The sequence below is a fragment of the Amphibalanus amphitrite genome, unplaced genomic scaffold, assembly GCF_019059575.1.
Source record: "Amphibalanus amphitrite isolate SeventyFive unplaced genomic scaffold, NRLGWU_Aamphi_draft 000165F_arrow, whole genome shotgun sequence".
NCBI classification, from domain to species: Eukaryota; Metazoa; Arthropoda; class Thecostraca; order Balanomorpha; family Balanidae; genus Amphibalanus; species Amphibalanus amphitrite.
The window spans coordinates 309,343-333,789 of NW_024881660.1; the positions used below are offsets into that span (position 1 = coordinate 309,343).

The 24,447-nt window shown below is 51.5% G+C and overlaps 2 protein-coding genes across 5 annotated transcripts in view; both read left to right on the forward strand.

Moving 5' to 3' along the window:
* The window catches only part of LOC122383509 (protein bric-a-brac 1-like), a 33,186-nt gene extending 23,247 nt beyond the window's left edge, over positions 1 to 9,939 (forward strand). For 2 of the 4 annotated variants that reach the window (XM_043370016.1, XM_043370015.1), the window contains exon 7: positions 689 to 1,662. In XM_043370016.1, coding sequence (XP_043225951.1) covers positions 689 to 1,194 — 506 coding nt within the window. In that variant the 3' untranslated portion in view covers positions 1,195 to 1,662. Of the gene's footprint in view, positions 1 to 688; positions 1,663 to 4,589; positions 5,265 to 7,179; positions 7,277 to 8,232; positions 8,368 to 8,911; positions 9,006 to 9,264 lie in introns of those variants that run through there. The other 2 variants (XM_043370017.1, XM_043370022.1) reach the window with 2 other exon arrangements.
* Positions 9,940 to 13,284: 3,345 nt separating this feature from the next.
* On the forward strand, positions 13,285 to 22,973 carry LOC122383510. The gene is made up of 6 exons (XM_043370024.1): positions 13,285 to 15,359; positions 20,003 to 20,070; positions 20,455 to 20,508; positions 20,895 to 21,029; positions 21,343 to 21,442; positions 22,000 to 22,973. The coding sequence occupies exons 1-6, from the start codon at positions 15,357 to 15,359 to the stop codon at positions 22,096 to 22,098; spliced, it is 459 nt and encodes a 152-aa protein (XP_043225959.1). The 5' UTR covers positions 13,285 to 15,356; the 3' UTR covers positions 22,099 to 22,973.
* Positions 22,974 to 24,447: the final 1,474 nt, after the last annotated feature.

Consider the following 24,447-nt stretch of genomic DNA (forward strand, 5'->3'; position numbering starts at 1 on the left):
GGTATAAATTTGTTACTGGGGCGACATGGTGCTGTTGGTACACATCAGGGTCTGTAAGTATCAGTCTTTTGTCGCAGCACCTAAACTGATAATTGTAGGCTACTGACTGAATTGGTGCAACCGCACTGGTTGCTGATGCGAGCAGGTGAAATTCGTCATCACGCGGCGATGGGGGCACGTCAGACTTGATAGTTTATGACGCATTTTGAGTCGATTCGCCTTCAAATCACAACCGACGTTAGGTTAGTGTAGACTCACTATGGAAGTGATTCTCTTTCAGTGGTGCTGTCTACAGCATAAAATCTTGGCAAGCGCTACGTCCATGCTGGAGCTTAAACGTTCGGCCTTCTGACCTTATCATGTCCTTCCCGCGATGTACTGGCGCATTTCCGCATTTCCAGCTCATTTCCTGTTCTTTGAACTGCAACGCTGTATTGGCCCCCGCTCTGACCCCTGGACAGCTGCGGCACTCCTACGACCGTCGACCCCTCCGATCCTGACCAGTCTGTGCCGCAGGCAATCCCCTTCCGTCGGCCCATCCGATCCTGACCAGTCTGTGTACTGCGCCCTCGCCGTCCAGCCGCTGGCAGTGCCCGTCTGACGGCGCCTGCGATCCTGACCGGTCTATGTTTAGTACCTCCGCCGTCCAGCCACTGGCAGTCCCCGCCTGACGGCGCCTCTGTTGCAGACCGGTCTCCGTTCGGCTCGGACGTGCTGCTCCCGGGGACGGGCCAGGGTCTGCGGCGGCGTCCTCACGGCGTGGACACGCCGTTCGGCTGCCCGCACTGCCCGGCCGCCTACTCGAACCGCGGCTCGCTGGTCAACCACATGTCCATCCACAGCGGGCGCACCGTCTGCGAGGCTTGTGGCAAGGTGTTCAGCACGGTCAGCAGCCGCAACCGGCACATCAACAAACACCACCAGGAGGCGGAGCCGGCCGGCGGCGAGCAGCCGCCGCCGGCGCCGCTGCCCGGGACGGCGCTCCCGACCATGGCCTCGGTGTCTGGGATGGCGCTGCAGACGATGGCCGCTCGGCACTCGTCGCCGGCGCTGTTCCCGCAGCTACCGCGGACCACGTCCCTGGTGCGGCTGCCGCATCCCCCGCATCCCCTGCCGCCGCCCCCTCCGCCGGCACCGACACCGGCTGCGCAGCAGGCCGAGGGAACCCAGGCGCGGTCAGACGAATTCGAGTAGGTAGGTGTCCCAGTGCCGGCGCTGTCAACTACATGGGGGTAATCGTGCAGGGGATGGGGCTGGGTTTGACTTGTCCTCGTGAACACATGCCAATGCCTGTTCAGAGAAACGATAGTGTAAGTGTGCATAGTAGATGTACTTAATACACAATACGCATACTCCCGACTAACTCTTACGTAGAGATCCGCAAACCAAGCATGCCCGCACTGTCCATCCATCTACCATCTGTGAGGCGTCAATTATGTGTTTAGATTCTGTTTTCCGACTTATGGTTACGAATTGTTCGTAGTGCCATCGATCGTGAATGCGGACAGGAACGTTTGTGGCATTCACCAACGTTCAAGAATTGCTCGTTTGATTGAAGTTTATTTATAGTTAAAGTTGGACATAACCAACTTCAAGTGGAAATGCAGGTTTATTAGTACCCACTACCGATCTACTGTATGGTTATTGAACATGATATTGCGTTTGATATTTAGTTCTTATTTTACTAAATGTGGCCTGCACTGTGTAGTTTGGTCAAAGTTGTGGCTGTTGTGTGGTTCTGTCGCTTGCGGCATTAGAAGTGCTGAATGGCCGCGCCGGCTCATTCATGGTCCATTCATCTTTGGCCTGTCTACCTAACGTGAATTTGCCTAGAACACCCCCTGGTACGCTTTGTTAGCTCTTCCTTAGGGTTTACATTGTGTCTATGTATTTCTCAAACTACCGTGTCGTGTTATTCACCTGCGTTAAATGGTCGGGAAGTATGGCATCGCTGACAATGATGCGCAACGTCCTTTTGATTATGATACTGCGTGGAAAACTGCCATGATAAATTGTAAAACTTAGGACTTTGGAACACACTACACACAAACACACACAGTTTTATACACATATTACAAACACTGTTATCCCACTATCTTCATCAGTAGTTCCGGTTACAACCTTTCCAGTTTTAGAATGGCGCCTGTATGTGCATTGTGCATAGGTAGGTATATAGTGTATTAGGTATGTAGAGCGGCTCTGGAAATGTTCAGTTGTTTTCGGTAATGTGGAACGCCATTCGATGAACAAAAATATATTTTGCTTTGCAAAGCTGTTTGTTTATTGTGTATACGTAGATCGATGCTTTTGTGGCGTGCTGAACTCTCGCCTCCACCAGTTAGGTATACCAATTAGGTATACCAGAATGTATTAGGTCGTTCAATAAGTAACGAACAATCGGTCATAACTTCTTTGTTTCTTTATCTAACACTTTCAAACTTTCACAGATTATAGATCAGACATTTCTGAATGCAGCCTATGCCTCAAACCAGTCGCCGCCCGCCTGCACACACTTCTCCCAGCGTTCCGGCCAACGCCGGAATTCCGCCCGGAAAAACGCGTTTTCCGTCTTTTTCACCCAGTTCTTGACAGCGCACATGACTTCGGCGTCGGTCTCGAAGTGTTCACCACGGAGGCCATCCTTCAGGGGACCAAAGAGGTGAAAATCTGAAGGAGCCAGATCCGGACTGTAGGGCGGCTGGGGCATGATATTCAGCCCTGTCACGCGATCTCCTCGCGCGTGGCGTGAGACAAGTGCGGTCGGGCGTTGTCATGGTGTATGGTGATGTTGTTGACATCCGAGCCGCGCCTCTTCTTCAGGATTGCTTTTCTCAGTCTCCTGCAGGACTGTGATGCAGCGGCCCGCTGTCCATAGTCCGCCCAGGTTCAAGAAAGCCCACCAGGATGACACCATGACAACGCTCGTCCGCACATGTCTCACGCCACACGCGAGGAGATCGCGGGACAGGGCTGAATATCATGCCCCAGCCGCCCTACAGTCCGGACCTGGCTCCTTCAGATTTTCACCTCTTTGGTCCCCTGAAGGATGGCCTCCGTGGTGAACACTTCGAGACCGACGCTGAAGTCAGGTGCGCTGTCAAGAACTGGGTGAAAAAGACGGAAAACGCGTTTTTTCGGGCGGAATTCCGGCGTTGGCCGGAACGCTGGGAGAAGTGTGTGCAGGCGGGCGGCGACTGGTTTGAGGCATAGGCTGCATTCAGAAATGTCTGATCTATAATCTGTGAAAGTTTGAAAGTGTTAAATAAAGAAATAAAGAACTTATGACCGATTGTTCGTTACTTATTGAACGACCTAATATTTGTCTCATTCGTAGTTTGGCTCTAGACCAATGATCTACGGTCATCATTGTTTATTTTATAGGTATCATATTTTTAACTTATGTAACAACGCTGCAGAACAAGTTCCACCTTCCTTTTTAACAATTGTCTCCCGCAGAGCAACAAAGCAAGTCGGGTTTTTATTTGGATAAATTTTATTAAACCACTCCTGTTTTTATCATGCGTATTTTTCGTCAGAGTCAAGCTAAGCGAGAAACATAACAGAAGTAGGTATTAGGTATGCCTTCCTATCTTCTCATGTAAATCTAAAAAAGGGCACCGGCTTACAGGTGAAGCATTCTGATGCAAATGGGAACTGTTTCGCAGGCCCGCACACACCCATGCACACAACATGAAAAACACCACACTCATACGTTATTAGGAGTAATCGTCCATTCACTGTGGCAAAGAGACGCACGGTAAATCCCTTCTACATACTGAAAGTACCTATTAGCCGAAACAAATGAATTGTTAGAAGTTCAAAACTTTTTGAAGCTCCACTGGCATTCTGTCGTTTACGTAAAATCGGTTACGACTGTTGCATGACTGGCGAACGCTCCCGGATATATCATTATCGTGAATTCACGTACAGTACAATCGGAGTATGAAACAGGCTGACGTTTCTAGCTTGTTGGCCTGGTCTTATCAAGAAACAACAACAAAATGAAACTTTTTAAACAAAAAAAAAATCTTTAAAAGAGCAAGTCCAATTCCGCGCATTGAGCTTCAAGAGACGGAACATGGAAGGAGTTGAACGCCTTTGTCAATGTTACAGGGGCTTGAACTAGACACAAGAGCAGCCGAACCCTCAAGCAGTATCCACTTTCACCTTATGAGTTCCTTTAATCGCTTGACCTTGTTCCGAAGAATACGCCGGGGAAAAAATCCCACTTCTTGCCGTCCTGATCTCCCGTCGCTTGTCTCCCGTTGGATCTGATGCGGGTCATTGGTGATGCTGTCCTGTGCGGTCTCTGCCAGATGACGTTTGTCCGTACCGGCAGGTTACTAGTTCCCTGTACCGACAGGTGACAGGAGTTCCCTGTACCGGCAGGTGACGCATTCCCTGTACCGGCAGGTGACACAAGTTCCCTGTACCGGCAGGTGACACGAGCTCCCTGTACCGGCAGGTGACGCGAGTTCCCTGTACCGGCAGGTGACTAGTTCCCTGTACCGGCAGGTGACGACTTTCCTGTACCGGCAGGTGACGAGCTCCCTGTACCGGCAGGTGACGCGAGTTCCCTGTACCGGCAGGTGACGCGTTCCCGTGCCGGCTGTGCGGCCGCGTGTACCGCAGCTCCAGCAGCCGCAGCGCCCATGAGCGCGTCCACTCTGGCACCACGTCGTGCCACATCTGCGGCCGCTTTCTCGGCAAAATGGGCAACCTGAAGAGACACCTGGTCAACCGACACCGAATGGAGAGCGGCGACGCTGCGGAGCTGCTGCGACAGCGGGCGGCGGCGCCGGGAGCGGGCCGGCTGACCGCTGGGCAGGCCACCGACCCGGACAGTGCCCTGGAGCGGCTCATGAACCAGCTCTGAGACCGGGCGTACAGCGAGAGCCGATAGTTGTGCACGGAGCGGTACTGGGAGGACGGTGTGGAGAAGTGTTCTTGGACAGTCTTTCGTGCCTAGATGAGTATGCTTGAAATGTGTAGCTTGTTTTACACCATTGTGTTATGTCTACGCTGAGACAATATGAGTCAATAGTTTTTCCATTAACTGATGATGTCTCATTTGTTTAGGTTTAAATCAGCTGACAAAAGGTCGAATTCCCGCAACCATTCCAGACGAAACCTGTTTTAAGTGCAGCAATGGCTGTATCATGCTTTAACCCTCGCCCGTAAACGGTGTTTTGCCACCTTCGCCCATGCAGGGGGCGAAGGTGCGACCCCCCCCCTGGCGTTTGAAAACGGAGCGTCGTAGAGCTTAGCGGAAAAGACCAACGGATTACTCTCAACGAGATCTCGCGATTGGTGGTATATTTTTTGGTCCTAGGTCAACATTTGACCTACTTATGACCGGTCAAAGGTCAAATTTTCGGAAAAATCTAACTTTTTTCAGATTTCCGCGCCGATTGCGGCAAAACGGTAAGAGATATCGACTTGAAACCTTCACTATCGTGATCCTTGATCAATTCTCTATCGTTTGGTGTGTATTTCGATGTCATAACTATAAAAATGATGCGTTGGGAGCATCGGAAGTCTGCAAGGTCATTTGTGCATTGGGTCACGTCAGGCGTGCGACGTCACTGACCTGACCCTGACCCAAAATGAACTATAAGAAACAACCGACGATGCCTGAACTGGATAGCAAATTCGAATTCAGGGCATCAAAATACCCCGAAAAGGCATACAAGTGCAAGAAGTCATTACAGGTCAACCGAGGTCACTGACCTCACCTTGACCTTTAGTAACCTTGAAAAGGTCAACGGACATTGTGCCAATGTCAAATCAGCCAGTTATGATTCTAAAACAATCCATCAGTGTGTCAGGTCAGTCGGCATTTATACCAATGTGAAGCAATCTCCAATTTAGCGTAAATCTGGCCGGAGGTTGTTCCCTTTATGACGTCATAACTCCGTGACCTGACATGACCTTGACAAAAAAAAACAAAAGTTGCGCAAAGGATGCCCCATAGGGTACTGAAAATTTGAGTAGGCTATCTGAAACGGTTCGGCGTGTAGCTAAGAAAAACCTCAGGGGGGGGGGGGGTTGCACCCCCCCCCCTACATGGGCGAGGGTTAATATGTCTCCCTCTCACGGACCTGAAGTAGCTGGGCAGATGGCATGCGCGTGTGATACATGCTTGATGTCATTCGCTCGAATATGTACAATCATGTCTGATAATACACTAGACGATTTGCTTTGGCTCCCATTATATGCTACCGTGATGATACCGTGAAAAGTGTTATGTCTCATACTTATCGTGTATCGTTTGAATTCTATGACGGTCGCCCCAAGTGTTTCACGGGGGGCTCTCAGTTGCCATGTTGCCAAAGTTGAGCATTGCTCCGGAGTAGCCGAGTCGTCGTCCCACGGATCTGTGTATAGTCTGAGGATTTTCTGCGTACCGTGTTTCCATGCAGTTTTAGTCAATCTGGGGTCGCTGCTCAGTTGTGTGATCAGTGAATACATTGCAACAAGTGTAAATGTTTGTTATTTGCAAGTGTGCACGCACGGCAATCTCATTACCTACTGTAAATCGTTCTAACAATATTTCTTATTGGCATATAGATTGAGGCTCCCTGTCATCCGCAGTTTTTCACGAGCTGCAATACAATTACAGACCTGAATGATACACATTTCGTATGCAAAGTGTTGTGCCTGATAATGCTGAATGCGCTAACTCTAGCAAATATCAGAATTGTAGGCGTTTCCCATGTCAACCATAGACATCTCAACTAGGGCATGTTTCTTTCACACTGCCTACGTTTCGTGCCACGTAGGTACCCCGCAGCTATTGACGTCTGAATACGCATTGCATTCGAGCTCGTGAACATTTCTAAGAATAATTTAATAAGAGTGGATTGAGGCCACACTCGGAACGTTCAGAAAACGCGCATAGCAATGGCTTACAAGTTACAATTGCACTACAAATGTTTTAATAGTTCTTGAGATGCGGTTATGTCAAGCGATCTTAACACTTCCTTCTCATCAGCGGCACTGCGCGGTGAAACTCCGTCCGCCAGGCATCCCCTTTGTCCCATTTCTCGGTAGTTGATCTCCATACATTTCACCTTTCCCGTTGTCCTGGTAGCTGTCTGATATACGCTGTCCTCTGACATCGAATCGTCTCTGTGCCATCCGTGCCGGACTGGAGCTGAGCGAATGTTTCTGTTTCAGCGGTCCAGTATTACACTCCGGACGCGATGGTGTCGGCCCAGGTCCGTGCGCACGATCCGCTGCCGGCTCCCGCTGCCAGTGCCGGCACAAATACCAGGTAACAGCGAACACGCCACCCTCCGACAGCACGCCTGGGAGAGCGGTATCCGGCGACTTTTTTAAAGACATTTTGTCCGAATGATTGAATGGGTGGCTGCGGGCCCGGGTGCCCACGGCCCGCCCGGGTCTGGCGTGGCCGTCTCTCGCTAGTTGCCAGCTGGCTGAAAATAAGAACGCGGGTCAAACGACGCGGAGCTTCCCGGTTGCGAACTCGCTGTCACAGAGTAAGGAGACGGACGCCTTATCCACTAGGTAGGCCTCAGGGTGGACTTCAGCTATGCATGTTGCCAGTGCAGTTGGCGACGTGTGACTGGTGTGCTTGACGACCTTACGGTTTAAATGTACGCACACACGGTGTGTACAGATATGCTCGTGTAGCTGGCTGCCATGTCCGGACCGTTCGGCATTCATCCGCCGGACCGTGTGCCCGACTCCCGTTTACGGTGTATCTACTCGTACTGTAGTGGGTGCCATGTGCGGCGTGTGTCTGTGTACGCTGTGCCGCCGTGTGTGACTGTGCGTGCTGTGCCGCCGTGTGTCTGACTGTGTGCGCTGTGCCGCTGTGTGTATGACTGTGTGCGCTGTGCCGCCGTGTGTATGACTGTGTGTGCGCTGTGCCGCCGTGTGTCTGACTGTGTGTGCGCTGTGCCGCCTTGTCTCTGACTCTGTGCGCTGTACCGACTTGTCTCTGACTCTGTGCGCTGTGCCGCCTTGTCTCTGACTCTGTGCGCTGTGCCGCCTTGTCTCTGACTGTGTGCGCTGTGCCGCCGTGTGTCTGACTGTGTGCGCTGTGCCGCCGTGTGTATGACTGTGCGCTGTGCCGCCGTGTGTCTGACTGTGTGTGCGCTGTGCCGCCGTGTGTCTGACTGTGTGTGCGCTGTGCCGCTGTGTGTCTGACTGTGTGTGTGCTGTGCCGCCGTGTGTCTGATTGTGTGTGCGCTGTGCCGCCGTCAGCTACACCCCGTTCGACCTGGCCTGGCTGGACGCCTCCACCCGGGACCGGCTGCTGCGCGGGCTGCCGTTCCAAAGGAACGACTGGTGCCGGCTGGTGGGGGCCATCTTCGACAGCATCTCGTCCACCTTCGAAAGGTCCGGCCGCCGCTGGGACAGGGACCAATGGGGCAGAGCTCGGAGTCCGGGAGTCCGGAATGGAACGACTGGAAAGAGTTCGGAGTCCGGGAGCCCGGAGTGTGACGACTGGGGCAGAGCTTGGAGTCCGTCAGTCCGGAGTGGGACGACTGGGGCAGAGCTCGGAGTCCGGCAGTCCCGAGTGGGATGACTGGGACAGAGCTCGGCTGGCAGTCCCGAGTGGGACGACTGGGAAAGAGCTCGGGTGGAGTGGGACGACTGAGACAAAGGTTGACCTTTGGCAGGGCTTGAGTGAAACGCAGAACACGACGGGGTAGTGTCTGTTTTGTCATTCGTAGGACAGCTCGCTTGTTTTCACAGCTTCCTTTCGCTATTTCATGCATGCATTCAGCTGAGTAAAACGAATTTTCACATTCATGGCTAGTAGGCATACTCGTGCATCGCAGACAAAGCATTATATCGCCCAATTGCTGGTCCCCACTGTAGTGATGCATGCTGTTGCAGTATGTGTGCTGTAGGTGGTGATTGGAGTCTTTGCTTCCAGAACGTGCAACCGAAACTGGTACACTGACGTCACGTGCGACCTGCTGGACAGATTCCCCCACCTGTTTGCGGGAATGTCTACCAGGGAAGCCATGGTGAGCCGGTGGCTTTACGACGGGCTGGGATGCGAGCTCTGCCTTTGGAGTTGGGCCGTGTTAGTGTGTGTGTTTTGCGCCTTTGGGATTGGATTAGATGACAGTGTGTGTGCATTGCGAGATGATCCAGAATAGCAGTGTATGCATAGAGTAGAATCACTTTGGCCTACATCATATGGTGTAGTTACGGTACTGCCCTGTTCATTAAAGTTTGCGTCAGCGACAAAACTACCGACTGCTAACCAGGATTTATTTGCAGACTTTCATGAGGACCAAGCTGCGAACGAAAGCCAAGAACACGCGACACCGCTTTGTTCAACTGCATCGTCGTCGGTCGGTGCCTCAGTAACCGAATGTGCCGAACAACTGCGTACACAGCTGCATAATAGTGGAATTCTGCCGTACAGGGGACTTTGACCTCCAGGTCAGCTGTCCACTATCGGCACCCCGTGGTAGGGACTGCCGAACTGAACCAGGCAGTCAAGTTCAGTATGAGTGCACGTCAGTACGTTAGTTGCGTGCGAACCGGTACGGTATTTGCTGTAGGTACGTGAGTTCTGTATACGTGAGTTGCGTACACGTCAGTACGTGAGCTGTGTATATGTGTGAAGACGTGTCCTCGGAAGTGGGTAGTGACTAGTGAAGGCTGTTGCGTGGCCTTATGCGCTACATGTGCTGCGACAAACGCTGCAGCCATGATGGCCTGCACACTAGTGGCGCTATTGGGTAGCTATCGATGTCTGTGCCCCTCGGTTGGTGTCCTAAAGCAAGGAGTCGTAGTGCACTGTTTACTAAACAGTTGTTTAGACTTTAGCTTCGTAGTTATAAAGCGGTTCCATGGACAGGCAATAGAGCCACCCTGGTGATGACGATAATTGTTTGTCTCTCAGTGTTACCGACAGTCAAGCGTTAATAAAGATGGGTGTAAATGTCTCGAAACTGAGGTGAAGTTTACCCAAAGCTATGATCATCTTCAGGTACGGACTAAGGTTTACGAACTCCCTTGCACTTATGGAGGTCGAACCCCTCGGTTTTTCGCGAATAACTCGCGCAAAAAGCAGCCGTTCCCAACGAAATTTTCAGTAGCTTTGATTCAATCAACTTGATTCAATCACCTACCCTGCAAATTTCATGACCCTGACTCAAATGACCTGTGACCTGTTTCTCGAGATCATGTCGGGCCGGAATAGCGATTTGCCATGTCAGCGCACATTACCCGTGCGTTTACCCTTGTGTCGTTTAAATGTCATGGGACAAGCATGAGAAATCATGCTTGTCCCATGCATTATGTTGGATTTCAAGGTTACGTTAAGATCAGGTCTTTGAGATCAGTTAAGATCAGTCTTTGACCTTAGGTGACCTTGCTCCACTTTCGAGTTTTTACATGAATCCAGGGTAGTTTTTGGAGCTGATATGGAATTCAGCTTTCTTTTGAACATTTGAGAAGTGGTTTTGGTGCCTACGTAACATGCTACGAAGCTGTCAGTGGTGGTTGACACCTACTATGGGTAGCACGTAGGACGCTTACTGATTGCCCTGATGTGATCTGACCCAAGCTGCCCCAAATGTATGAATATATGATCTTTGGTGAGAACTGACATCGAATAAGTAATCCAGGCACGAAAAAAAAACCTTGCTGTACGGAGTTCAAATAGGTCCCGATTTTCTCGACCTTTGGATCATTGACCTATCCTGGAAGGTCAACCAATGGCCTAGGACCCTTAAATTGGGTGTCATTGACTTCCTCTCGTCAAGGGCGCTTTTTTCGCGAAGCTCTAGCTTGACCCTGGGGTCAGACGGCTGAGGGAGGGGCCGTTGCCCCCCCCCCCCCCTCACAGTTTGACGCTGTAAAAAGGTCAATACGGACGAGGATAAAGATACTTGCAAAGCATTTTAAATGTTCATCAGGCTCTACCACGTAGGTAATGGCTTACACTAGCTCAGACCAGTAGAAAGCTCACGTTATTTTTTTATCCTCTAGGCTCTACTCTATGTCACTCATAAAGTACCTACTCGTATCTTTGAAAGCCATTTGGTTTTGTTTATTAGGCGTGGAGACGGAGAGTAATGTGCGCGGTTGTGGTCCAGTTCCGTGTGTCGGGCGCGAATAAACACTGGCGCTTCTCACTACTTGTGTGATATTTTACAACTCGATACTGAGGTAGGAGGGTGTGGATTGCTGCGGATGCCTCGTAAAATTCGTCTTTTGAACTGTCAATTGAAGTGGAAAAAAGATGCCTTCTGTTTGAAATAGTCGGCATTACAAAGCACTTTTACGCTGTGATCTCTCACACGTAATTTTTTTTGTGTGAAAAAGTAGGTTGCTGCCTTGCATAGCGCAGCCTAGCAAAGCGCTGCCTTGCTCTTGTTTCTTTTCGTGATCCGATATTTTTCTGACTGAACTCATTTTCATTTTTCTCCATGCATTCGTAGTCGACGTCGTTTCTTACGTACCTTCATTATTTTTCTGAAAACCAAAACTTACTGAAACCATTCCAAACACGAAAAGAGCTGGTGATGTTCGTGCATTTTGTTGTCTTCATATGAATCCTAGGACAGAGGAATAGTAGACACATAGTCATATGACGTATCCTGTCTCAATCTGTTCTCTCCATCAGAAAACGAGCAAATTCCATGCTAACTCACAACCGCCAGCTAATAGGTAGGTGTACACTCAGTGTGCTCGGAAGCTGGTTTGAAGCAGTAGAGACGGAACACAACTTTGTCGATTGACTATCATCTGTCTCCCTTTAAGCTCCTTTCTTCTTATCGCCTAATGCTAGTCCTAATGACAGCGTTCTTGGTCATTCCTATTGACACTTATTTTATTAGTCAATTGGAACTACTAAACATGTCAATACGACATATTATTGGAATTCAAGTTACTGATTTATAATATCATTATACCTACCAGCAATGCTGGCTTCGAAAAGTTCCACTCACCGTCCGCTCACCGATGGCCAGCAGCCATTCCCGTTCCAGGCCTCAGGTGGTGTTACAACGGTCCCCAGCCCAGCAGCCATTCCCGTTCCAGGCCTCGTGTGGTGTTACAACGGTCCCCAGCCCAGCAGCCCTTCCCGTTCCAGGCCTCAGGTGGTGTACACCGATCGCCAGCAGCCCTTCCCGTTCCAGGCCTCAGGTGGTGTACACCGATCGCCAGCAGCCCTTCCCGTTCCAGGCCTCAGGTGGTGTACACCGATCGCCAGCAGCCATTCCCGTTCCAGGCCTCAGGTGGTGTACACCGATCGCCAGCAGCCATTCCCGTTCCAGGCCTCAGGTGGTGTACACCGATCGCCAGCAGCCCTTCCCGTTCCAGGCCTCAGGTGGTGTACACCGATCGCCAGCAGCCATTCCCGTTCCAGGCCTCAGGTGGTGTACACCGATCGCCAGCAGCCATTCCCGTTCCAGGCCTCAGGTGGTGTACACCGATCGCCAGCAGCCCTTCCCGTTCCAGGCCTCAGGTGGTGTACACCGATCGCCAGCAGCCATTCCCGTTCCAGGCCTCAGGTGGTGTACACCGATCGCCAGCAGCCCTTCCCGTTCCAGGCCTCAGGTGGTGTACACCGATCGCCAGCAGCCATTCCCGTTCCAGGCCTCAGGTGGTGTACACCGATCGCCAGCAGCCCTTCCCGTTCCAGGCCTCAGGTGGTGTACACCGATCGCCAGCAGCCATTCCCGTTCCAGGCCTCAGGTGGTGTACACCGATCGCCAGCAGCCCTTCCCGTTCCAGGCCTCAGGTGGTGTACACCGATCGCCAGCAGCCATTCCCGTTCCAGGCCTCAGGTGGTGTACACCGATCGCCAGCAGCCCTTCCCGTTCCAGGCCTCAGGTGGTGTACACCGATCGCCAGCAGCCCTTCCCGTTCCAGGCCTCAGGTGGTGTACACCGATCGCCAGCAGCCCTTCCCGTTCCAGGCCTCAGGTGGTGTTACACCAATCGCCAGCAGCCCTTCCCGTTCCAGGCCTCAGGTGGTGTTCACCGAGCGCCAGCAGCCCTTCCCGTTCCAGGCATCAGGTTGTGTACACCGATCGCCAGCAGCCCTTCCCGTTCCAGGCCTCAGGTGGTGTACACCGATCGCCAGCAGCCCTTCCCGTTCCAGGCCTCAGGTGGTGTACACCGATCGCCAGCAGCCATTCCCGTTCCAGGCCTCAGGTTGTGTACACCGATCGCCAGCAGCCCTTCCCGTTCCAGGCCTCAGGTGGTGTACACCGATCGCCAGCAGCCCTTCCCGTTCCAGGCCTCAGGTGGTGTACACCGATCGCCAGCAGCCCTTCCCGTTCCAGGCCTCAGGTGGTGTACACCGATCGCCAGCAGCCCTTCCCGTTCCAGGCCTCAGGTGGTGTACACCGATCGCCAGCAGCCCTTCCCGTTCCAGGCCTCAGGTGGTGTACACCGATCGCCAGCAGCCCTTCCCGTTCCAGGCCTCAGGTGGTGTACACCGATCGCCAGCAGCCATTCCCGTTCCAGGCCTCAGGTGGTGTACACCGATCGCCAGCAGCCCTTCCCGTTCCAGGCCTCAGGTGGTGTACACCGATCGCCAGCAGCCATTCCCGTTCCAGGCCTCAGGTGGTGTACACCGATCGCCAGCAGCCCTTCCCGTTCCAGGCCTCAGGTTGTGTACACCGATCGCCAGCAGCCATTCCCGTTCCAGGCCTCAGGTTGTGTACACCGATCGCCAGCAGCCCTTCCCGTTCCAGGCCTCAGGTGGTGTACACCGATCGCCAGCAGCCCTTCCCGTTCCAGGCCTCAGGTGGTGTACACCGATCGCCAGCAGCCATTCCCGTTCCAGGCCTCACGTGGTGTACACCGATCGCCAGCAGCCCTTCCCGTTCCAGGCCTCAGGTGGTGTTCACCGATCGCCAGCAGCCCTTCCCGTTCCAGGCCTCAGGTGGTGTACACCGATCGCCAGCAGCCCTTCCCGTTCCAGGCCTCAGGTGGTGTACACCGATCGCCAGCAGCCATTCCCGTTCCAGGCCTCAGGTGGTGTACACCGATCGCCAGCAGCCCTTCCCGTTCCAGGCCTCAGGTGGTGTTCACCGATCGCCAGCAGCCCTTCCCGTTCCAGGCCTCAGGTGGTGTACACCGATCGCCAGCAGCCCTTCCCGTTCCAGGCCTCAGGTGGTGTACACCGATCGCCAGCAGCCATTCCCGTTCCAGGCCTCAGGTGGTGTACACCGATCGCCAGCAGCCCTTCCCGTTCCAGGCCTCAGGTGGTGTACACCGATCGCCAGCAGCCCTTCCCGTTCCAGGCCTCAGGTGGTGTACACCGATCGCCAGCAGCCCTTCCCGTTCCAGGCCTCAGGTGGTGTTACACCGATCGCCAGCAGCCCTTCCCGTTCCAGGCCTCAGGTGGTGTACACCGATCGCCAGCAGCCCTTCCCGTTCCAGGCCTCAGGTGGTGTACACCGATCGCCAGCAGCCATTCCCGTTCCAGGCCTCAGGTGGTGTACACCGATCGCCAGCAGCCCTTCCCGTTCCAGGCCTCAGGTGGTGTACACCGATCGCCAGCAGCCCTTCCCGTTCCAGGCCTCAGGTGGTGTTACACCGATCGCCAGCAGCCATTCCCGTTCCAGGCCTCAGGTGGTGTACACCGATCGCCAGCAGCCCTACCCGTTCCAGGCCTCAGGTGGTGTACACCGATCGCCAGCAGCCCTTCCCGTTCCAGGCCTCAGGTGGTGTTACACCAATCGCCAGCAGCCCTTCCCGTTCCAGGCCTCAGGTGGTGTACACCGATCGCCAGCAGCCATTCCCGTTCCAGGCCTCAGGTGGTGTACACCGATCGCCAGCAGCCCTTCCCGTTCCAGGCCTCAGGTGGTGTACACCGATCGCCAGCAGCCATTCCCGTTCCAGGCCTCAGGTGGTGTACACCGATCGCCAGCAGCCCTTCCCGTTCCAGGCCTCAGGTGGTGTACACCGATCGCCAGCAGCCCTTCCCGTTCCAGGCCTCAGGTGGTGTTCCTCCGTTCACCGGTGGCCAGCCGCCATCCCCGTGCCGAGACACACAGTGTCCTGACCTGCCGACACACTCCCGGCCCAGCAGTGTCCGTGTCAGTGGCAGTTGTTTCGACGAGGGCCCACGTGACCCCCTGCCCCTGGACGAGGGCCCATGTGACCTCCCGCTGCCCCCTGCCCCTGGACGAGGGCCCAGGTGACCCCCGCTGCCCCCTACCCCTGGACGAGGGCCCAGGTGACCCCGCTGCCCCTGGACGAGGGCCCAGGTGACCCCGTGCCCCTGGACGGCGGCCGTGTTGTGCCAGCTGTTCCGACTAACGCCCTTCTCCCCCAGGAGACCCCTCGCTGTCCCCCTGGACGTCTACCCTGGCCGGCGCCGCCTCTGCCATCGAGCCCTACATGGTGAGTCCGGCCCTCAGCGGTCTGTGATAGCGTGTAAATAAACAGGCAAAAAGGGGCAAAGGTTTGATGTGTAGGTATGTATGCATGTAAGTATGTATTTATGAAAAACGCAAACAGGTATGACACCTATTTACAGGCGCAATCTTGGACTGAACCAGTGTCTGGAAACCATAACCGCCAGAACCCGTGAACTGTTGCACTTTAACCCGCGCACCTCAGGGGGCGGATATCCGCCCCCCCCCCTTAGGTTTTTCGTAGATAGCGAGAAAACCGCGGCGCGTGCGCCGCGAAATTTGGCACGACTATTCTCTTATTAATTTTACACATGGTGTGCAAGTTTGAGCCTCTTAACTTGTAAGGTCAGGTCACCAGGTCACTTTGAATAACCCAACCTCAAGTCACTTTTTTTGCAACTTTGTCACCTTGCCAGAGCTACAGTAGATGTCGGAGGCTTTTGAAAGTCGCAGGATGTTATAAGGTCATTAATAGCTACAATTTGTATATCTCGGAATTTTGATATCGATGACCTAAGGTCAGGTCAATTTCTCGACCTCCCCATCATAAGTCAATGGAGGGGGGGGGGAGAATTAACTCCCTGTTTTTAGCACCAAAACGGGTCGGAATGGCCCCATAAACCATACATGACTTCATAATATCAACCTTCACTAAATTGAGGTCTATTTTGCTGTTGGGCAGCTGTTAGGTCATGTGACGTCATCAAAGGTCACCAAAGTTTTTTTTTGCCAATAACTCCGTACAGGAACAAGATACAGCCGCGCGGATGGTCTCATTATGTTCAGCTCGTCAAGGCGCATCGAATGATATACATGATGGCCTCGAGGTCACGTGACCTGAGGTCAACCTTTGACCTTGACCTTCCGAGGTAAACAAATATATGGTTCGATGCGGATTGACAAGAGGATCACGATGGTGCCCTTAGTTTGTTCCTATCTTGACTAGTTCGAAAGCTATTCGAGAAAAACTCTCCATATCTAGCGCCACCATTTTGACTTTTTTGACCCCTGTGACGTCATCTTTGACCTGAACTGAAAACGACCTTAGTAAAAATTGTAGACCTTGTCCGTAAGTATCCCATGCCGTTTACCGCTTGTCGCTATCTTGCTTCGTTCTCGAGCTCTCAGGGGGGCGGTCATCCCGCATGCGCCCCCCCCCCCCCCCGTCGGTTCTAAGCTGGCGCAGACCCCCGTCGGTGCGCGGGTTAATAAAACTAATTTTCCCTTACCCCGTAGCGTTATTGCCGGACCCTGCCACCCGTGGTGGGGGGGGGGGGGCGTTTCGGCCCCTCTAGAATCTCGGAAAGTTAACTATTGATTTTCAAACTTCAAACGGCGTTGGATAGCCCCACCGGGGAACTACCTTGTGGCCCAATTTCATTGACCTAGGTCCAAACGATGATGTAGATCGTTGGATCGAATGATGGCCTATTAGGTCAGGTTTTGATAATGTTTTTCGCTCAATTCCTTAAAACAGTTTTCAGTCAGGCGATTCAGCAGTCAACATACCTACATGGTGAATATCACCTTATTTTTAGTTTTGTTGTGTAAATATTTATTTTTCTTCCTGGCTGACAATATGTGACTTAAAAGGTGCTATCAATTTTTTATAAGGTGTCTGAACAAGGCATTTGACCGTTGCACGGGGCGTTTCGTTTTCCTGGTGACAGTGGAGCACGGAGGTATGTTGGCAATGTTGCGCTTACACCCGGCGCAAAGCTGCCGGCTGCTGCGCTCCATAACCTCGCTGTATTTTAGCTCCCGTTAGTTTTATTCCTAGCATTAGTATAGCATTTGAAGTTTTTCGTTAAATATCTATGTCTGGCCTTCTGTTACATCACCTCTGTTCCAGGCGACCGGGAACTAACTGTCGAAATGCGTGGTAAACTTTACTACCTAACTCATTTTATCTGGATTAGTTACCTGATTAAATTAATTAATGTACCTATTAGCAATAACATGAAGTAAGCTCCATTTCAAAACTCAATTTTCAGTTCAATATTAAACCAGGCATAATCCTCATGCTTACATAGCCTCTAGGGGTCAATTACAATAAGCGGAGTGCACGTTCGTCAGGATTCATCGAATAAAAGCGAAAGGTTCAAGTTAATAGGTAATAGGTATTTGTCCGGCATCACTTAATTTTGTTTTAGCCATTCCATCCCAACCAAAGTAAGTATTCAAATTTCAAAGAATTAACAGAAGGTTATTGTTACATATTATTATGCTTACAATAATGTTAATGTTTTAAAATGCCATTGCTTGCGTACCTACCTACAACGAAATCAATCCACCTGACGTTGACTTTCTTGGAGTTCGTGCTGGAAAGGCATGACTTGTTGTCGTGTTCTTTCCTTTTTCTAAAAAAAAAAATATAAGAGTAAATCTTTATATTTCCAAGACAAATAACGTTTTCGTTTGTCTACCTCTTGTATTTTTCTTCCTAATGCATTACTAAAAGGTCTGAGGCCGCTAAATTGATTGAAAAATCTTCAACGTATTGAAATTTTGGCATGGTAGGTATACCAAAGCATTTTTTAACCCGCGCCCCACTGGGGTCTGCGTATAACACGCCCTACTGGGGGGGGGCTCTCCATAGCCCCCCTCCTAACTCCGAAACTGCTGTGTCGATCGTCAAAATTCAAACGGCGTCTGATAGCCCTAGAAAAACTGTCGAACGAAACCTAATTTCATTGACCTCGAGGTCACCGATGACGTCACAGGTCAGGTCAAAGTAAAAATTATTAGCATTTCGGCTTGTTCACATTTTGGGATCTGGCCGCTGTCTTACAAGTCAGATCAGGCTCATTTTTGGTTTACACACTCGTGAACAGATGCTCAAGATACCTTGAGGGTACTAAACTTGTACTTTGATTTTCAGGTCAGGGTCAGGTCATCACAGGTCACGGAAATATTATATCATGCGTCGGTCATGTGACACATGTGTTATGGTCCATTTAGGCCATATATTTCGAATTTGATGTCGTCTGTGTCATTCGAGGTCATTTTGAGTCGAATTTAGCTTAGGTCAGGTCACTTTCAGGTCAAAAAAGGTCAAATTTTGAAGTTTTAATTTTTCAACAATAAAGGTGTCTATTGGATGCAGTTTGAGCTCAGGAACACGATGGTGCTATTTATATTGGTGTACGATGTCAAAAACGTACTGAAAAATTGATTTGAAAAATTAATAATTGTGAATTTTTTGCAATAATGCGTATGACTTGGCCATTTTTGAAGATATTTCGCTAAAACTTGCTAGAGTTAGTCATAAGCATGCGTTCTGTCACACATATTCCGGTTTTTTTCGAAAAGGGAAAAACTTTTTGAAAAATAAAAATAAAAAAATAAAAATTTTGAATATTATTTTGTAAAATTTTCGAAATTTTCAAAATGTTGAAAATCCGAGATAGCAGTTTGATAGCGCAGTCAGTTCTGAGTCCTTTCATGCAAAGAAATTGGATCTAGCTTAAAAACTGAGCTCTTGGGAGCGACTGCCGTGGTTCAATGTTTGGCGTTAAAATCGGCCGAACATGACGTCACTCTGACGTCATTTCCGGCCGACCTATGGTAGCTACGAAGTTCAAATTTTGACACAAGGTGTCAAATTGATGCAGCCAAAGGTACTGAAAGTTTGGCGTCGATACGTCAAGTTGTTTGGAAGTTATTGCAGAAAAACGGGAGGGGGGCTATGAATAGCCCCCCCCCCCCAGTGGGGCGCGGGTTAAGGAAAGGAAGGTTATGATAAAAATTAATGCTTCATTACCTCAACTTGACCTTCAATTATCTCTCTCTCTCTCTCTCTCTCTCTCTCTCTCTCTCTCTCTCTCTCTCTCTCTCTCTCTCTCTCTCTCTCTCTCTCTCTCTCTCTCTCTCTCTCTCTCTCTCTCTCTCTCTCTCTCTCTCCTCTCTCTCTCTCTCTCTCTCTCTCTCTCTCTCTCTCTCTCTCTCTCTCTCTCTCTCTCTCTCTCTCTCTCTCTCTCTCTCTCTCTCTCTCTCTCTCTCTCTCTCTCTCTCTCTCTCTCTCTCTCTCTCTCTCTCTCTCTCTCTCTCTCTCTCTCTCTCTCTCTCTCTCTCTCTCTCTCTCTCTCTCTCTCTCTCTCTCTCTCTCTCTCTCTCTCTCTCTCTCTCTCTCTCTCTCTCTCTCTCTCTCTCTCTCTCTCTCTCTCTCCTCTCTCTCTCTCTCTCTCTCTCTCTCTCTCTCTCTCTCTCTCTCTCTCTCTCTCTCTCTCTCTCTCTCTCTCTCTCTCTCTCTCTCTCTCTCTCTCTCTCTCTCTCTCTCTCTCTCTCTCTCTCTCTCTCTCTCTCTCTCTCTCTCTCTCTCTCTCTCTCTCTCTCTCTCTCTCTCTCTCTCTCTCTCTCTCTCTCTCTCTCTCTCTCTGTCTCTCTGTCTCAAATTTTGAAAATTCTCAAAATTCTCTCTGTCTCTCTGTCTCTCTGTCTCTCTGTCTCAAATTTTGAAAATTCTCAAAATTCTCTCTGTCTCTCTGTCTCTCTGTCTCTCTGTCTCTCTGTCTCTCTCTGTCTCTCTCTCTCTCTCTCTCTCTCTCTCTCTCTCTCTCTCTCTCTCTCTCTCTCTCTCTCTCTCTCTCTCTCTCTCTCTCTCTCTCTCTCTCTCTCTCTCCGCGGCAGACGTTTGGCGGTGACAGTATGATGTCCGCTGCTGAGCAGAGCTTCATGGCCGACCAGACTCACGGCAGGTAATGTGCCACTCCATTGTTTATGATATTGTGTTACTATGTGAGTCAAAAAGTTCCGTAACTTATAAATGTTTCACTTTTACTTTTGCTAGTTGTTTAAAGTTAAAAGAAATGCACGCGGTCAAGACAAGGCTTGATTCGATTGGTTCGGTTTATCAGTAAATCAATGACAAATTGATTCGCTATTTATGTAGTCTGGATGTGCTATTTAGAAACAGGCGAAGGTTTGCTGCACATTACCGTTGTACATATATTCTACGGACCACCACCAATGACCGGAGGTTTGAGCGGCGCCACCGTCGCTCTACCTGCTGCAGTTATCCACTGCGGTTTTCAGCGGCGGTCAGCACGCCGTTTGACCTCACCGGTGACCGTGTGTTGCAGCGGCTCACTGGCTCTCGGCGGCGGTAGCGATGAGTTCTCCGAGCACCCCGACTGGTACGTTCAACAAACGACAGAGAGCGCCAGCCGCCGCGTGAACATGTCACAGATGGGACTCTTCTGAGCACAAACAGTTTTAAGCACAAACCAGTGTGTTGGCAGTCTTTTCAGTGGGTAGTCGTTCTTTATTCATGATAAAGTCTGGTTTGATTAATAAAGAAAATACATTTTTATAAGAAACTGAAGACAAGTAAGCAAATGGCGATCCCTTTTGCATTGATTTGGTGCTTTTGTTCTTTGATTGTTTCCCGCCTCTTTATTCGACGTTATGCGGGGATTCTCGTTCCCCTTATTTCACGCCCCAGCCTACACTCCTTCTTTGTGTTGCCTGCTTTAGCCGAGTTCCAGCCTCGGCTGAAGCTCGGCGGACCGTTGGTTTTCAGGCAGGCGCGTCTGGAGCTGGACTGGTTCCCGCTGCTCATACAGCAGAAGCTGCTGGAGCAGCAGCCGTTCGTCCAGCATGACTGGTCCAGCTTCATGACCGTCATCTTCGAGCGCTTCTTCTCACTCGAGTGTCCGTACGTACGGAGTCCTCTGGCCGAAAACAGCCGAGGACTGGGAACGGTCGGTGGCTCATCTTTGTCGGGGGTCTGATTGATCAGTCTGAAATGAACCAGTCCGCCTCATTCAGTGCGCGCTACTGTTGGCCCTATCATGAAGTTCTGATTATGTTGTTGGTCGTCTGTTATCGCTATCTGTTTCTAAATTGTATTATAACTATCAACGAAGTCCGCGCTTTAAGCGTGGTATCCCGTTTGGCGTGGTATTCCGAGACGGCTGCCGTGGGGGGCGGCTCGGTATTTGACTGGCTGGGCTCCCCTGCCTCCGCAGCCAGCCGCGCAACCCGCGCCAGTGGTACACCAACATGACGGCGCTCATAGTTGAAAAGTACCCGCACCTGTTCGGCGCCATGACGCTGCCGCAGAGACTGGTGAGACGGGCTGCTCTGTCACCGGGGTGCTCTGTGAGGTATCCCTCAGCAGTGAGCTCACTGGTGTGGGGGGGGGGGCGCGTCAGGGGTGCTCTGTAAGGTACCGCCTCAGCAGGGAGCTCACTACCCCGGGGTGCTCTGTAAGGGCACCGCCTCAGTAATGAGCGCACTACTCCGGGAGTACCCCCTCAGAAGCAAGCTCACTGTCGGGAGGCGCACCATGGGTGGGGTGTCGGGGTAGGTAACAACCTCATTAGTATCTAAGCTCGTGCGTTATCAGGGTACGGTGCCTTGCAAAGCAAGATGTCTCGCATGTTGCGCCACACGCTAGTCTTGGACGTCCTTGATATAAATCAAACAGGTCTTGTTCAAATCAACGTCACACGTCATGTATCAACGTTTTTGTTTGTCATGCTGATAGAATTTCTGTCGCATGAGTAAAATAAACTGAACTGAAGAGATGATCCGTTTGCAGAGACTTCTCGAAGACTAAAGTCAATGCGTGTCAGATCAATGCCACCCAGGCCACATTCACTGTTAAGCCCTCCTTTTTACAGGCATTCATGCGGAACAAGTTGATCCACAAATTCAAGAACGGCCGTTTTAAGGTGCAGACGAGCATGCGTCCCAAGCCGCCGGCCGCGCCGCTGCCCTGATCAGTGATCACGGACAGGGCACAGGGTCGACGATGGAGCGGGGGCCGCGCTGCCCTGATCAGTGATCACGGACTGAGGGCACAGGGTTGACGGTGGAGCGGGGGCCGCGCCGCTGCCCTGATCAGTGACCACGGACAGGGCGCAGGGTCGCCGGTGGAGCGGGGGGCCGTGCTGCCCCGAGTGGACGGCTCTGCGACTGGCCGGCCACAGCAAGCGGCCGCCGTCTTTATTATTGCTGGGCCTTGGTTGTGTTGCTCAATGTTAAGTCATTGTTTTGAAGCTCAGCTTTTTTAACGCGGTGTGATTTTACCATGATCATAATAATTACATACAATAATTACAAACTATTAATTGTAGCAGTGATTTTGCGATGTTGCTTCGCCTTCCGGGCTTGTCGCTTTTTATTCGAGTCACTTCTAGCTGTTTGATTCGAGTTCTCTTCCTGTTTTGTTTCGCTTTTGGTTGGTTTTGTCACTAGGGTATCAGAAAATGTTGAATAATAGCTTGATTTTTTGCATTTTTGTTGACCTAAGGACGTCTGCTTAGAGAGCCGAGTGTTGCGGCAGCGCTGCCGTATTAACTAGTAACTAGGTACTACATTTAGTAGGTGTGAGCCGGGCCGTACAGTGGGTGTGAGTCGCACCGTGTAGATTGAGTCGGACCGTGTTGATTGAGTCGGAGCGCGATGGGTCTGAGTCGGACCTCAGCGAGTCTGAGTCGGACCTTGTGAGCCGGACCTTTAGTGGGTCTGAGTCGGACCTTGTGAGTTGTGAGCCAGACCCTAGTGGGTGTGAGTCGGACCTTAGTGTTCATTGCCAATCGCTGCCGGAACTATGTGGAGGTTGTGAAATACATAGAGATTAGACAGCTTCATATTTGAGCGTTTGATATTTTGGAATGGATTCAACGCTTCTTCGGAGTATTGGCAAAAAACGACAAGCCCACCCACTGTCTGTAACACATAGCAGGGGTGCTCTGTATGAACGCACTATGAAGCGGATAGCGTGAATATCGGCGATGACGGTCGCGCAGTCGATAAGATCTATCGACAAGCGGACCTTGGCGAGAGCTTCCACTGGGTTAGTCACTCACTCTATGGGCTGGATGGGGAACGAAGTGTAAGAAATAGACGAAAATAGAAATCGAAATAGGCCCTGCTCACTCAGTGCTCAGTGCTCATTTAATAGTGGTATTTTGCTATGCTAGCTTTATTTGCAGCACACCAGTAAAACTTGTGTTTTCTGAAAAAGTAATCCGGTGAGAGATAAGTTGCACAACGATCAAATGCTTATTTCACTTTCTACATAGAGAAGGCGTACTAGCTAAGGTCGGACTTAAATCGGAACCCGTGGGTTGCATAATATTGAGTCACGTTACATATAGTAACCAGTATAACGCCTTTTGGGGCGACTAACGGAGCGAGCGAGAGGGTGAGCCTTGCACGTGCGAAATTTCGACGGGGTACCTCCAGCTGACTTGTGCACGGCACCCTACTAACCGGTCTCTAGCGATGTGCCAAATTTGAGCACAATCGGCCCAGCCGTTCTCGAGATCTGGAAGCGGCACCCTGCACGTGCGCACGTGCAAAATGGGCCTCAACTGACTTGTGCACGGCACCCTACTAACCGGTCCCTAACCATGTACCAAATTTGAGCGCCATCGGTCCAGCCGTTCTCGAGATCTGGAATCGACCCCTGCACGTGCGCACGTGCAGCAGCACCTCAACTCTGGCACATGGATATGCATTGCATAGTGGGTGCCTACCTACATGCCAACTTTCAGCGCAATCGGCCAAGTAGTTACCGAGATATTGCAACAATTGCAAAAGTGACACCTCTTCGTTTTGCACGTGGCACGTGCATAAGGGGTCACCCACATGCATCGGGAATAGTCCAATACTTGGTAGCAGGAATGAAGCTACCCTACAAAAATTACCGCATGTAAATCGGTCAAGTGGTTGCTGAGATATAAGCCTCGCAAAAGCGTGACCACGGCCGGCCGGCCGGCCGCTCATACTCAGAAATTTCCGTTAATCTAAAGAAAGACTACGCTCGCTTCGCTCGCTCCGTAATTAATGGATGGCTCACGCCGCCTCCAACCAGTATGAAAAGTGAGCACCGCGTACCCCCACTTACATCCCTCTCCCGCCAAGGGTACGACGGTGCTGCTGCTGGCGATTGCCAGTTTCCATGTGCCTCCACTACCCCCCGGCGAAGGGACGGCAGGGTTGTGGTGCTGTGATTTCCGCGCACCCCTCTAGTCCCCGGTCAGGGGGACGGCAGGGTTGTGGTGCTGGTGGCGGTGGTCGGAGTCAGCAGCGCGCCGCCCTCCTCGGCGGTCAGCAGGCCG